Source organism: Protopterus annectens, chromosome 7.part0 (genome assembly GCF_019279795.1).
Source record: "Protopterus annectens isolate FY-2018-M chromosome 7.part0, PAN1.0, whole genome shotgun sequence".
In the NCBI taxonomy this organism is placed as follows: Eukaryota; Metazoa; Chordata; order Ceratodontiformes; family Protopteridae; genus Protopterus; species Protopterus annectens.
Genome location: NC_056739.1, coordinates 1,225,356,305 through 1,225,372,217, shown reverse-complemented (window position 1 = coordinate 1,225,372,217; position 15,913 = coordinate 1,225,356,305). Strand labels below are relative to the sequence as shown.

Below are 15,913 nucleotides of genomic sequence, written 5' to 3'. Positions count from 1 at the left end.
CGCAGCAGAACAGTGACTGCAAGACTGTTATTACATGCTCTAGGATCTATGGTGGCCACCATCACTTTAGTTCTCCATGCGAGTATTCATATGCCTATTCTGCAGTGGCTCTTGGCATCACAATGGTTCTTTCTGAATCAACCAATATTCCATCAAGCTGTGATCACCAATTCATGCAAGAAGGACCTGAGTTGGTGGCTTCATTCCAACCAGATTCTATCAGGCCGTCCATTTGTCCATCCTCAACCCCAAGACATGGTGACCATGGATGCATCACAGATGGGGGGGGGGGGTTACCTGAGAAAGAAAGTCCAAGGTACTTGGTCCCAGTTAGAGGCCAATTTGCACATCGGTGTTCTAGAGATGAGGGCGGTGCTCTTTGTGTTGCAAGCATTCCAAGAAACTCTCCCCTTGGAAATGATTGCAATTCAAACAGACAACATGTCAGCGGTGTGGTACATGAACAAACAAGGGGTAACCAGATCTTACCCTCTTTGTCGAGAAGCTCTCAGGATATGACAATGAATAATTTCATCTCACTGCTTTCTAATTGCAGTGCATATTCTGGGGAGCTTCAACGTGATTATGGACAAATTGAGCAGGAGCATCTTAATGCCTCACTAGTGGTCTCTCAGTCCTTTGGTGGTGGAAAGGATATTCCGCCAATGGCGCCAGCCTTGCTGCAGTCTCTTAGCATCCCCCCCTGAACAACAAGGGCAGCAGCTACTTTGCCCTGATCCCCCCTCTGGGGGAGTCACTGAGAGATGCTGTCCTTCACGATTGCCCCCCCCCCCTCGGTCTATTGTATGACTTTCTCCAGATTCCTCTCATACCCCAATTTCTAAAGAAAGCCAACACGTCGAATAGGATAATTCTCACTGCCCCATTCTAGCCTCAACAGATATGGTTTCCTTTTCTTTGGCCTCACCTAATTTGAAAGCCTTGAACATTGGACCCAGCTCCAGACCTGTTGTCCCATCCGGAGGGACTGGTTAGTCTGAATCTCCAAATCCTCAGGCACATTGCATGGCTTCTCCAGTTCCAATGATTGCCAGGCATACTAGTTTCACTTCCCCAGTTCAATGAATTGTTCTAGTCTCCCACAAACTTTCGACTACACAATTATACAGCAGCAAGTAGCAAAAATGTTCAAAATTGGCTTCCTACAATAATCTCGACCCATATTCAGCACCAATTAATAAGGTCCTTGAATTTTTGACATTGCTTTTTGATGCTGGGGAGTTCTCCTTGACTATGTGAGTTCATTTAGCTACAATTTTTAATGTTCATAATAGTCTAAATGAAGCAGCTCTAATGTCGCACAAGCCATTTTAAAAGGAACCTTATTGCTGAGACCCCCATACAAGGATCCCTCTATACCTTGGGACTGGAATCTGGTGTTACAATCTTTAATTAATCCCCCATTTGAACTATCTGTAAATTGTGATTTGAAGTATTTATCCTCGAAAACTTTATTTTTGATTGCTATTACTTCTGCTAGGAGGATATCTGAGTTACAGGCCTTATCTTGCAAGCCTCCTTACCCGATCTTTCATAAGGACAGGGTCTTCTTAGTAACAAATCCTTCTTTTTTACCAAAAGTAGTATCTGACACCAGTGTCAACCAGACTATACAACTTCCTGTATTTTTTCCACAAATTTTCAAACAAAGGCGAATATTGTCTGCATTTGCTAGATGTTCACAATTACGTTTTTACCTTCACAGAACGAAGGAATTCAGAAAATCTGGTCAACTATTTTTTCATTTTCTTCTATTACTCTGGGCAAACCAGTTTCTAAGGTTGCTCTGGCTAAATGGCTCAAGGAATGCATAACCTTTATTTATAACAAAAGGAAAGTGCAACTGCCAGGGCCTGTGACAGCACATTCTACAAGGGGAAACAGCAGCTTCTGCAGTCTTCCATACCAGAGCTTCTATAGATGATATATGCGCAGTGGCTACTTGGGCATCTCCGCATACCTTTATGACTCATTACAAGCTGGATCTGGTCTCTAGGGGATGAGCATCTTTTGGTTCGATGGTGCTGAGGGATATTCTTCCGTGAGACCTCCCAGGATTTCGGTAGCTGGGGACTGTGTCCCACAGTCAGGGATTAAGTAAAGATTGACATCAGATAAAGAAGTTATGTCTTACCATAACATTCCATCAATGTTGTTGATCTTCACTTATCTTTGACATCCCCACCCTCCATCCCCCTGCCTTTCGAGCATCTTGGTGGAATGGATCTATTCCAATAGATTGGATTATCCTTTTATGAATACAAATATAGTCTCTGATCTGTTATTTCCTGTCTGTCACTGTCTGGTGCAAACTCGATCTGAGGTAATCCAAAAAGGAGCATTATGGGTAAAGCTAAGCTCAAGAGTTTTTGAACGGCGCAAGCTGGAGTAATGGCTGTGTCGGTTCTGAGATACGGAACCAAACCAACAGTCAAGGATAAGTGAAGATCGACAACACAGATGGAACATTATGGTAAGACATAACTTCTTTTTTTATCTTAAAAAGATTGATTTTTACCTCCTTTTGATCTATTTTTTTCCTGTTGCATACATGTCCTTTCTTGGAAGTTCACTATTTAGATGTCCATTAACTCCCCCAATTGACTTGGGACTCCATTCTATCCAAAAGGAAGATGCTGCTAATGAGTTCCATACGAATTATCTTATTCTTGTACACATTTCTGAAACTCCTGAATTAGATGGGCTTTAGATTTATTCTCATACCAGGCTAGCACTGGTTAAGCCTTACCAAACAAGCCTGATGTTCATGCAAACAAGGTCAACTAATTTAAAATCAGATAACATTTGCTTAATTTTGATGTCTCAATTATCAGTGCCATCATCTTCATAACTATTATCTTCCAGGACAGGTCAGTCCAAATTCCGTAAGTAGAGCTATTTGTCTGGCCATATGCTTTAGATGCTTGTGCATTAAGAACATCTGCACTGTGATCACTTTCTCAGCATTACATATATTTACAAGCATATAATCTGGTTACTGCATCTGAACTGTGCTTTGATCTTTACAACACAAGCCTGCAAAGACTAATTTTCCAATAACTGGTGCATTCTCTGCTGAGTGGCATGGCTTTAATTCCCTTTAAAATATAAAACCAGCTGACAGCATAGTCCTGTAGATTTTTTTTACTTATATAGTCACCTATCAGGGATCCAGAGCTTCAACAAATATTTATTTTGTTGTTCCATCCCAGAGGTGTCTTTGCTGGCTACTACTCTGATCTCTCATATCACAGATCCTAAGGTTTGATTTCTTCCCAAATCATTTGCTGTGCTTGGGAAGAATTGAATAAAGAAGCACATGTCCTTCCTTGTATGAATCCTACTTTGTTGGTGATGATACTGCTATACATGAAGGGATGGGGACCTGAGAAGATTGCTTTACATGGCAAAACTAACAGGAATTTCAGTAGAAAATGGGAGGCTTTCTGATTAGTTACCTTTTGGAGATTTGGACTCTTTTAAGTGTATGTGTAACTAACATTTTGGTTTCTTGAATTACAGATGGTGCATGTGATTGAGGAGTATATGGAAGATTACAATCAAATCAGTACCACAAAAATGAAACTTGTCCTATTCATGGATGCTGTTCAGCACATCTGCCGCATTAGTCGAATCTTGCGCCAACCATTAGGCAATGCTTTACTTCTAGGAGTTGGAGGCAGTGGAAGACAGTCTCTCACCAGACTTGCCTCACACATGTAAGTGTTTAATAAGTTACAGCTCATCTGCTAACAGCATGTTAAAATGGTAATTTACCTTAGAATATCACAAATTTAACTTGTAGTGCCAATATATTAAATTGCAAATCGGAGGTTGTATTTTAACAACCACAAAGTTTATCTGGAATAATGTAATTAATTATTTTAGCCAAAGTCAGTACACATTTCAGTCAAATTTAATTGGACCTTAAAGATTAAGTGAAAGTGGAGGAATTTACTCTGCAAGCAAGCATGATGTTGATCTGTACCCATTATAAGTGTGTATATTGGGATTCCAGCATTTGTGTGTGTGTGTGTGTGTGTGTGTTGTGTGTGTGTGTATGTGTTTGTGTGTGGTTCTGCTGCCCCTTCCCCATTTTCTACAGTGCTGTACAGTACTGGTCCTTGAAGCTAATACTTTCTTAATTATCACACAGAATCTCTCAATATAGCAATAATACAAAAACCATTTGCTCCCTATGTGATTCAGCATTTAACTTTGCTACCTTTCCTTATTTTTTTTTTCTTTTGATGGCTATCTAATCATTTAATTTTCCTAATCCATTTATTCTTTTCCTTAGGCATCTCTGCTTCTTGATCAGCCTTTCAGTGACTGGAAACAAGGCCGATCCAATATTAACCTGGAAAGTTAAGCTGTGGTAAATTCAATGTGTGCCATTTGCTGGACACACTGGTACATAAAAAGCCACAAACCTTTTTTAGATGCGACTTCACTTCCGCAAATGTGGTATATGGAATTTATAGCCACTTGAATCATGATAATTTTGTTTTTTGGAATGTATTCATGTTTGGTGTTTTTGCGTTCAAGTACAACACCACACAAACCCCCTTTATGGTGATTCAAGTAGTTATTGGCTTTGTTTATGCCAGAAGTCTACTTCTGACATCCTGACTTGTACATTTTGTTTTCTATATGGAATTTATTGTAATTGTTTATCTTCATTACGGTATATATGAAAAACTGTGGCAAAGGTCAAACAAGGCCTGCAGGATTACATGAGAAATAATACCTCATTGATTAAACATGGAAATAAATTGGGTTATTTATGATTCATGGCTGGAGTGCCTTCTTTGTGGAGCCTGCATGTCCTCCCCGCGGTCGAGTGGCCTCCGAAAGACAGGCGTGAATGGGCGTGCCTTCGCTGAAGGTTGGGCGTCAGGGTAGCAACTCGGCACCATATAAAAAATCTACTGCCAATCATTAGCGGACTGGAGTTCCGCTGTGGCGACCCCTAACCGGGAAAAGCCAAAAAGACCAACATTATAAATATAATCTTAGTATTAACATAGTATTGTGTGACAAATAATATTTCTTTTAATTTTTTTTTATAATAATTTAAATGTGGATGTTTATCAGATGAGATGATTAACAGATGCATTTAATAGTTCATTTGTAAAGATTTTGTAACCTCTCAGAAGGCATGTATTAAGAACTTGAGAGTGTAATATTCTGCATAGCCGTTCTCACATTTTTTTTATTTTTCAGTCATATTCACTGATTCATAATGCCTATCTATTAATATAACATTACTATTATATTGTATAAAATAAAATGCATTATTCTTCTGTTAGCACCTCTCTAGCTGGCAGAACAGATCTAAAACTGAAGGGATAGTTGTCCTTTGCAGTAGGAGAAGGATTCCTAAACTGGCTGGGAGAGATGAGTGTTTTATTTTCATGATGTAGCTTTGCTGCAAATAGTAGCAAAGCTAAAAAGTGATGTACCAATGTACCATGAAAAGTGTTTTATAGACCCACTAAGTAAGGAAAATTAGCTATTTTGTATAGTGTGATGGTAAAGTGGGTTACTGATAGTATGAGTGTGCAATGGAGTACTTACATGGATGTATGCACACATATTTGTGCATGTGTCTTTAAGAGGGGGTGCAAAAAGAGAGATTTGTGAGCATCATTAACTTTAAAGTAGATATCTGCTAGTAAGGGGCAATTATAAGCAGTTGTGAGTTATGTTATTCCTTAATATATAAACTGGAGAAAGCAAAGGACAAGTAAAGTGAGACCTTTTTTTAATAGGCTATCTTTTAGAGGCTGGAGTAGTGAGGATTCCCATAGTGACTTGTGTTTTTATGTCATGATAATGCATTTATGAAACTCACTTAGAGTATCTGATGAATAAGCAAGATTGCGTAGGTAAGGAGAGTATTTAGCATACTAAACTGGTGCAGTTCCATGTGGCTGTGGGGGAAAAAAATGTATGTGTGTGTATATATATATATATATATATATATATATATATATATATATATATATATATATATATATATATATATATATGTGTGTGTGTGCGTGTGTGTTCAGTTTTTTTAAAAGAGGATTTGTTGACATTAACAGTATTACTTAAAATATAAAAGGAAAGTTGTCTTTTACAGAATTGTGTTCACTGAAAAGAACAATTAATGCTAATTCAGAGCAATCAAGTCAAGCCTCACTCATGTCTTACGTACAACTTCTTAAGTACTACTGAAGTAGTATGATAATGTAGTATAGGCTGAAGTTCCATTAAGTTTTGACTGTACAAATGGACTATTTTTAAATATTGCCAAAGCAGCTACATAAAGTCTGAATTATTAGCTGTAATTGACAAGTTGAAGAAAGATAATTAAACTAACAATACTGCCACATTCTGATTCTGCTCAGTGTACTTCAGCAGTAGGAGACTAGTGAAAATCTTTTATAGTGAGACTTTTAAGAGAACATTAATAGTCTTTTTTTATCGTAATATACTAACATAAAAAGCCATTTTGTCATAGTTACTCCAGTAATTCATTAAAATTGTTTTTTACTTATTTGTTTATTAAGTCATCTCTAACAGCATCTGCCAATTCATTACAAACTCAACTTTCTGCGAGAATCACTGTGTCTCACTAGAAAAAGTCAAATTGGTACCCGGACCTACCCTAAGATCTAACCCGGGTTTTGGATCCCATCCCTACAAACTACTCCAACTATACAGATTTACTTCCCTTGCAGATAAACTTCAAGAAAAAAAAAACTCTTCATACAGTCCGTGACAGACAGTACTCAAGCCACACCATCTCTCTCTTTTCCCCTAGAACCAAACTCAACAGCACTGCACATGCTTTCTCTTGTCAGACACCTACTCTTTGGCAAGCACTCCCCACCGACATTAAGGACATCCATACTTATTCTAAATTCAAAATGCAGCTTAAATAGAACTTCTTCAGCCAAGCCAAATGATCCTGCTTCTACACAGGACTAATCTGTCTCCTTTCCGAATCGCTTCTCCTCTCTCAAGATTTGTGGAAGATTGACACACTTTAGAAACTAATGTACATACTGTACATTATACTCTGCTTGATTGTACATCTCACTGTCCTTGTTCACTAGAATGTATATACACAGTTTTTTTTCTGTATAGTTAGTCTAAGCAACTCTGTTGTTCCTTACATTTCTGTAGTTTCTGTTTGTGAAATGTTTTGTATTTCACCAAAGCTGAGTCAAAAATTGGTCAATATCGATCAGTGCTCTACCTTTGAAAACAAATATAAATAAATAAATAAATCCATAATGTACAGTTATGCAGCAGCACCAAGTTTAGTTTTGTATGATTTCAACAAACTGCCTTCACTATTTACTAAATCAGCTTGAGTCATCTTAAACAATACAGTCAGCTCTGCATCATATCTGCTTCTTCTAACTGCATATATAGGTTTGCTAGACTTACGTAGGGATGCTCTTATGACCAGAAGGATGCTGAAAAAAAACAGTAAAAATGGGTAGTATTAGAAATATTACAGATGCAAAGCTCAGCTTTTTCTGTTAAACAGATGCTTTGTGTTTTTTTATGTTAAAGAGTACTGATGGCAATGGGCGAACCTTCCTGCTTTCTGGAGAGGCTCATTGAAGTTGCACTTATTTCAGCAAAAAAAAGTCACATTGTGCTTTTTGAATCAGTATAAATAGAACTGATAGCAATGAACAGTCTTTTGAAAAGTTGGCATTCTCCTCCATCCCTCCGTAACCAAAATAATATAAGGCTTTAAGACATCCGAGTTGGCTGGTCACTAATCAACAGCTTAATTTCAGCTCTCCCAGTGTGAATACGCAAACTGAGAATAGGGAGTCAGTGAAATTGTTATTTAGGTAAAATTCAGTTACTGGCTATTACTTACACTGCCCATATGCCAGAAGAGAAGAAATTTGGAGAACTTGAAGGAAACTCAGCCAGAAAAAGTGAAGAGAAAACATTGTCTAGGAAGACTCAATCCACACAACAAAGAAGAAATGCACGACTATACTTCACAAAAACGAACGACAGGTACCAACTCCACACTGTAGTTAGTTGAGACACAAGTTTTAATATGGAGCAGTTGTAACAACCTCTACAAGCAGTTCAAGACACAAAATTCAAAAGTGAATTAAGCGCTTTTCATCTGGATGTTATCCAGACTTCTTCAGATTCTGTCTGGGAAGATGTCTGCAGTTGTACAGCAAAAAGCCATTCACGCTTCAGCTTTGGTACAAGATATGGCTTCTAATGACTTAGAGGAAAGAATAAATCAAATGTACTCATAATTGATTAAAATAAATGAAACATTAACAGTGGCATGATGCCAGGGAAATCCTATGGGCTAGGCTTGTAAAGGCTCCAGGGCCATTAGCCTAGTACACACCTGTGAACCTATGGTGCAGCCAATAGCATTGTCACCTCACAGCAAGAGGTTCTCCGGTTCGATTCTGGGTTGGGGGGGGGTCTTCTGTGCAGAGTCCTCATGTCCTTGCTGCGTTCATGTGGGTATCCTCCAGGTGCTCCAGTTTCCTCCCACACCACAAAGACATGTATTTGGAGCGTTTCTCCCTGGGCCTCCACTGAAAATTGGCTTCATTCCAAGTCAGACTTTCCCAGTCTATTCCAGAGTCTGGGGAGTCTCTGGGTCAGGAACCTACCCCTCCAGCATGTTTTGTTCATTGTGATGACAAGGTTTAGATCCCTGGAGCATGTGTCTCCGAGGGATTGGGATTTCTTTAAGTGTGGCATGTCTAGCAGCTCTGGGTTTGACATGGCCTTGTATGTTAAGCAGAGATCAGCTCTGAGTAGACGATATGTGACAGAGTATAGGTGGAGTTTTTTTTAGACGGTCAGCATAGGGCATCTGCTTTAGGCCTGTGATTCTTTTAGTGAGGTATTTCTGCGTCCTTTCCAGTTGTTGCAGATGTCTTGAGAGGTATATACCAAATGGGGCATTATATTCTATAATGGGTCTAATGAGGGATGAGTACAGTGGGACAATGGCCTCCTTTTTTCAGGATGAAAAGCCCTTAGTGATGAGGTGTGCACATAGAAAGATTTCCTGACTGTTGTGGCGATGTGGTTATCGAAGGTAAGACCACTGTCCTTATCACACTTTCAGTGTTTAGTTATTATGTGATAATTCACAGGTCCATGTTTTTTCCCAAAGGGGATAACTGTACATTTCTTGGCATTGAGCTTGAGCCCATGGTTCTGGCACCAAGCATCTGTTTCTGTAAGGCCCTTTTGTAGAATATCCATATTATTTGGGGATTCATTAATGGCTCCCAGTTTGCGGTTATCTGCAAACTTTGTTAGCCAGAGTTTCTTAGTGTTGGCCTGTACTTCAGAGAAGTAGATGCTAAACAAGAGCAGTCCCAGGACTGAACCCTGAGGTACTCCACTTGTCACTTGTCTAAAGCTGGATTTGGAGTTGGCTACTTTTAAAGTGTGGGTTCTGTCAGTAAACCAGTTGACAACCCATCGAGTGACATAGAGCTTAATGCCCAGTTTAGTAAGTTTATCTATGATTCCAGAGTGAGGGATGGTGTTGAAGGCCTTGGCAAGGTCCAGATAGACTGTGTGGACCACCTTACCCTTGTCCACGGCTCTGGAGACTGATTCGAAGAAGTCAGTCAGGTTTAGGAGACAAGATCGGCCCTTCACGAACCCAAACGGCATGGGGTCCAGTGTTTGAAGGTTGCCAATGTCTTTGTTTATAAGTTCCATGATAATACGTTGCATGGCCTTGCAGATCAGGCTCATGAGACTAATGGGGCAGTAGTTCCTGGGATCCAAGGTGGATCCCTCCTTGTGGAGTGGGATAACTGTAGCTGTGCGCCACTCAATGGGCACAAAGCCTGATGTGAGGCTATGATTAAACATGACACTTAGGTGAGGTGCCAGTTCATTTTGTAGTTCATGTAGTACACAGCCTGGGATGTCGTCTGGTCCAATGGATGCTGTATTCTTAGCTTTGGAGAGTGAGTTTTTTACCTGTGTGGCTGTCATTACCGGAATTTGGCAATCTTTCGGTATTGAGATGGGCCCTTTAAGGGGTGAGAGGGGGTAAAGGTTGCACTGAATCAACCTGCCAGGATATTGGCAATATCCTTGGGATCAGTATATTTAATGCCATTCTGTTGTAGCTCAGAGCAGATCTGAACATTGCCATTTAGATTCTTGACACAGCTATAGAATGCCTTGTGGTTGTCTTTGGAATCTTTGGCAATTTTATTTTCGTAACTAGTTTTGGAGGATTTTATGAGGGATCTCAGCTTCTTACTGAGGCTGGTATGGAAGTTTTTTGCATCCTGGGATTTTCCTCTTTTCTTCAACAGTTTATTCCTTTTGTTGTAAAGTTTGTTTATGGTAAGGAACCACCAGATTGGCTTCCTTTTTTTGGAGGAGAGTGTCTTGGTTCTATTGGGGATGTCATGATTCATGCATGAGTGGATGTGCTTGTACAGTGCCTTAGTGTACGATTCAGCAGTCGAACTTTCAGTTCCCGTCTGCATGGGTGTCATGAAGTTTGTCACTTCTGACTTGAGTAACATAAAGAAGTTGGCTTTGGAGAAGTTTTTTACAGAGATTTCCTTACTGGGGGGTGGGGGTGGGATGTGGATGTCAAGGGTGATTAGCTTTTCGTCAGACCTGACCAACGAGGGGTGACCATAGGTGTGGAGCATCGATTTCCCATGTTGGTAATGACCAGGTCTAGGATATTGGAGCCCCTGGCGGGACTAAGGATTAGTTGATCCAGGGCACTGGAATTTATGAATTCCAAGAACCATTGGGCAAAGTTGTTGGTACACGAGTAGTTTTCCCAGTTAATGGCAGGGTAGTTGAAATTACCCAGTATTAGGGTGTTTGGTTGTATCTTAATATTTTACAGTATGTTTAGAAAAGTGTAGTGAGAATCTTGAGGCATGGTGGGGGGATCTGTAGCAAGCTACAATTTGGATTGCAGTCTTACCTAGTGTTAGTTGCACTTGGAGAATTTCAGATGCATTATGTTGGGCAACTAGCCTGGTGTTGTGAATATCCTTGGTGAATATGGACACTCCTCCACCTTTAGTGTTTTGGTCCTGGTTTGGTGGCCGAAAAGTGTTGTAAGAGTTGTAGCCTGGTATTGCAGGGGTACTCTCTGGAGCCTTCAACCAGGTCTCAGTTACTGCACAGATATCGATGTTCTCCATTTTTAAAAGTGCCTCGAGAGAGTGCATTTTGAGTTTTAGACTTCTAGCATTGAGTAACATTACCTTCAGATTTTGCATGCTTGTACCTGTTACAGTGGTGGTTTTGTCCTTTGAACTTTACCTAAAAAAGGCACTATAGGGGTGGCAAGAGCCTTAGCCAGTAACCTGAATCCCAGGGGCGGCAGGTGCAGACCATCTCTGGCAAAGCATCATGGTCTGTCGATCATGTCGTCCCAGGCAGACAGATACTGGATCGCCTTTGAATGACACCAGAAGCTTAGCCAATTGTTGGAAGTCAATAATTTTGTTCTTATACTGTGGTATCATTCTGGGTGAAAGCAGGATGCTAATCAGGGCTAGGGTCATATCTGCCTGGGCCACATGATCTGAGAGCTCTTCCATGTCTCTTTTAGGCAATCATACATTTACATAAATGCTCAGGAAGAAGACCAACAACACTGAAATTAGTGATAAATGGGAGACTATAAAGCATCAATCACATTTGTGAAAAATGACTTTGTAAGAAAATATTGCTGAGAAAGATCAGAATTTTGTTGACTTTATTTAATTTGTGGGTGAACTTTAAAGCATGTATCCTACTTTATGCCATTAATGTTTAGAAGAGCACTGAAGGGAAAAGAACTGTAAGTAAAGCAGTGTTTGTTCTTATTAGTATTTTTGTAAAGCATTTCATAATATATAAATGGCTTGTATAAAGGGTGCAGTAAGGGTGTTTTAAATGGGAGGTCTTTTCAGGTATAGTTTTATATGTTAAATATATTAAAGGACATAGGTATTTTTTCTTAGTTGTAATAAATAAAGGCTTTACACTGTAGCAAGATAAGAAAGGCTGGGAAGAAATCAATTTTTGTTAATATAATGTTGTGATCTTTTTTTTTCAAATATCTTTATAGAATTACCACTTGTGACATAGGCAAATTTACATTCATGGAAAAGTAATCAAACTGTATTACCATAACAAACAATACTTCACATATATTGCTATATATCATATAACCTAAGCAATAATTATTCAATTCCTGTTTTTTTACTTATTACATAAGCAATCACACATTTACATAAATGAAAACAAACCACACTGACACAATCCTAGTCGCAAGCATTTTACATCTGAAACTATACTGACACACTCCCAGTTGCAAACATTATACATCACTTATAATCTACCTATTCTTTCCCACTCAAACATTATGTAGCTCATTTAAGTCCTGCTGCCTTTTAGGCCTCATTCCTCTCTTGTACGTATTGTTCCCACAATTCCCATTTTTCCTATGTAGTTTGCTCCTACCTTTTTTAAAGATCTCCGTTCTAGTTGTTTTATCTCTATTACTATATTCACTGCTTCCAGTATAGTTGGTTTAGATTTTGATTTCCATTTTCTAGTAATTGTTTTTTTGGCAGCCACCATTATTAGACGCAGCAAGGTCGTACCCTGCCTAGGCAATTCCAATTCTGTATCATAGCTCAGAAAAATCATCTCCCTTGTCAGACCAATCTGCCTACCCAACAAGTACAGGAAGGGGTACAAAAGTATACTGATTATATTTTTATGCAGAATTAAGATAATAATTTCCATTGCGTTTACAAGGGTGGATGTCTAGGTTAAAGTCTTTAGCTTAAGTTATAAACAATTTGTTGTAAGCAAATGGGCTTGAAAATAAGACAATGTGATGAAAAGCCTGAAAAATGCTAACTTTCTTACATCTGCAAATATATTCTGCCGTGAGTGAAATTTACAAAGATTCCTTTATGAAGCTGCAGAGTTGTTAGTTTTTTTTTTTGTTTTTTTTTTCTTGTCATTGCTGACTGCTTGTACATGGAGTTGAGCTGTCTGCATGTGCAAGTGATTAACATTGAGAGTTCTGGACATTCTTTGTTGAGGGAAATGCAAACTTTAAAGGTATACTGGTAGGCATTGTATTTAAAAATAAAGTCTGAAATGATGGGAAGTGAGTAAGTATTAGTAACCTCCCCAGCAGCCTTAATGTGTTGTGTATTTAACAGAATGGTGCCAAGTTTAGTTTTATTTAAAGGTAACCAGACACTTTTTTTCTTATGGCTGATAGTTAATGTTTTCTGAAAGCATGAAAGCTGTTTTACACAGATGAGGGAATGGAGCTAAGACAAGAACAGACAGCAGTCAAAGTGGGAACAAAGACTGTGACATGTGATTTGGCATGGGTAGCCTTTGCAAACTGGTAACCAAACAAAGACTCAAACGGTTATCAAGAATGGCAACACACCATGGCAAAGTCACTAAAATATCGAGACAAGTTTTAATAGTGGAAATAAAATAAAAAGTTTTTGTGCTTTCGATTCCAGCATAGAAACTTCTTCAGAAATAGTTATGATAAAAACTACTACATTTAAGTATGTCATATAAACCAGGCACACCAGAATCAACCAATCACAAAAGGTTTTAAGTTTAACCAGTATAAAAAATTTAAAGACACATACCGCCTCTATGTTCTCCATTCATTACAGATAGAATTTTTTTTTTTAAATTACTACTTTAGACTCAAATGCCATTAAAAGTACTTTCTAAGCCCTATACATAAGTAATCTGCTTAATGTAATAAATAAATAAGTAGATTTAAATAAAATAGATTTAAATAATGTATGACTTAAGTTTTAAAACACTGACAATGGATGTCGCTTTGTTCAACCCATGCTGACAGTATGCATTCAATTTGATTTGCTACTTTAATTCTGCATATTCAATTAAATAAGCCCAGGGTTCCTGCCTTAGACTTATATTAATCCTTTCCCAACCAAAAAATAAAAAATAATCATTTATTAAACGTGTCAGTGTGCTTAGCTAATGCATTACTCTTATTATTACAAGCAATATCATATGGGGTCTATATTATATTCTTGAAAGCTGACAATGTCAAATCTGACATTGTCGATACGAGAAAATTGAATGCTCAGAATCTCAAGCGTGTAAACAGAAATCTCCGTAAGGGGAGATTTCCATTTTCTGCAATGTAGTGCGGTCTTGGAGTTGGTATATTTAAGTAGCGGGGGATGTGGGGGGTGCAGGGGGGTTTGCCCCCTTGCTTAAACCCGTTAGGGTACTTTTTTCTTTTTTTTTTTTTGTCTTTTTATAAGGTCGATGTTTGAAGACATCGACCATATGGTGTCAACCATATGTTGTTCAATGTTTTCAAATGTCGATCTTATAATATAGACCATATCATACATATGCTCATACATTCACTCCTTAAATCTACATTTCATTTTACCCACATAAAAACTTGGGCAAAATTGACAAATAGCTAAGTAAACTAAACCTTTAGCATTATAATTAAATACAATTTAGTTTTTACTAGTTTGCGATTCACATTCACAGTGTCCCCTACCAAAATGTCTAACCTTTACTTTAGATTAGGTAGTATCTGCGGGTGCACATGTTAGTTTGTGGCAATTGCTTTGTCTGGAGGGCTAAACTTCATTTGTTAAAAATGTATGTAGTTTTATGTGCTTGTTCTAAGTTAGAGAATGGGGCGATACTTAATGTATTTAGTTTTTTTTTAATATTATTGGAGGGTTTTCATAAAAGCAAAAAGTTTTGAAAAATGTAAAAAAAATGTGACATAGGTTCAAATGGAGATGAGATGAAACAACTGTATAAAAGATCAGCTTGTCTAGCAGTATGTACACGTAAGACAAAGGTTGGGCATGCAAAGAACTGTCATGTATAATAGGTGGGAACAATAACATTTTGACATAATAGCTACTCTATTCATATTATTTTGTAATGTAAATGGACTTACTGATATAGACAAAAAGCACCCACAGATACTACCTAAACCTCAAAAAATCCAAATCCATCAGGACCACGAGAGCTAAAGACTTAAACCTCGGCACAAGTATGAATAGGACATGCTGGAGGGATAGATTCATAACCCAGAGGCTTCCCATGCTTTGGAACAGGATCCCAGTTCGTATTAGGCAGAGCCCCTCACTGAATCTCTTCAAGAGAAGTCTTGATGAGTGGATGGGAGATCGTAAGTTTACCCCAGGGGTCACATCTGTGTCACTGCTAGACAGAGGCACAGTAAACTAATTCTATTATATAAGGGGACTTTCACTGTGTCACTACTAGACAGAGGCACAGTATTCTAGATTTTATCTGTACATTTTTGTACCATTTCATGGGGTGGCAAAAGCCACATCACTATGGCTAGGCTTACAAATGCCCCAGGGCAGATAGCCTAGTACTATACTATGAAACTATGAAACTATGAAAGAGCATTGAATTATAGTACGAAATTCAGAGTGCAAATAATGCTGCAGGAGACACTTTTGGTAAGAAATGAGCATGTGAATTTGACAAAGGATTTCAATATGGATATTCAGCAGAATATTAGGGACAAAGGAAATAGGAAGTAATAATGTGATTTGCTAGAGAGTTTCCAATAGTGATAGAAGAGGTAATAAAAGAAAATAATCGTAGATTTGTGGTAGTAAAGGAATACTGGTAGGGGAAGATGATTGTACTGGCATGTATTTATATTCCACCAAAAACTGCTATTATGTAGTTTAAAAACTTTTGGTAGATATAATCATTTGCAGGGAATATTGCTTATATGTGTGGACTGCAACTTGATCTGCAGTAATGGGGGTGTATCAGGGGGACTTAGAAGGGAAAATAGAAG

The 15,913-nt window shown here is 38.4% G+C and overlaps 1 protein-coding gene across 1 annotated transcript in view; it reads left to right on the top strand.

Moving 5' to 3' along the window:
• Positions 1-15,913, top strand: part of DNAH1 (dynein axonemal heavy chain 1) — a 5,225,710-nt gene that overhangs the window by 3,382,077 nt on the left and 1,827,720 nt on the right. The window contains exon 49 of the mRNA XM_044076389.1: positions 3,544-3,740. Within this exon, the coding sequence (XP_043932324.1) occupies positions 3,544-3,740 (197 nt within the window). The remainder of the gene's footprint in view (positions 1-3,543; positions 3,741-15,913) is intronic.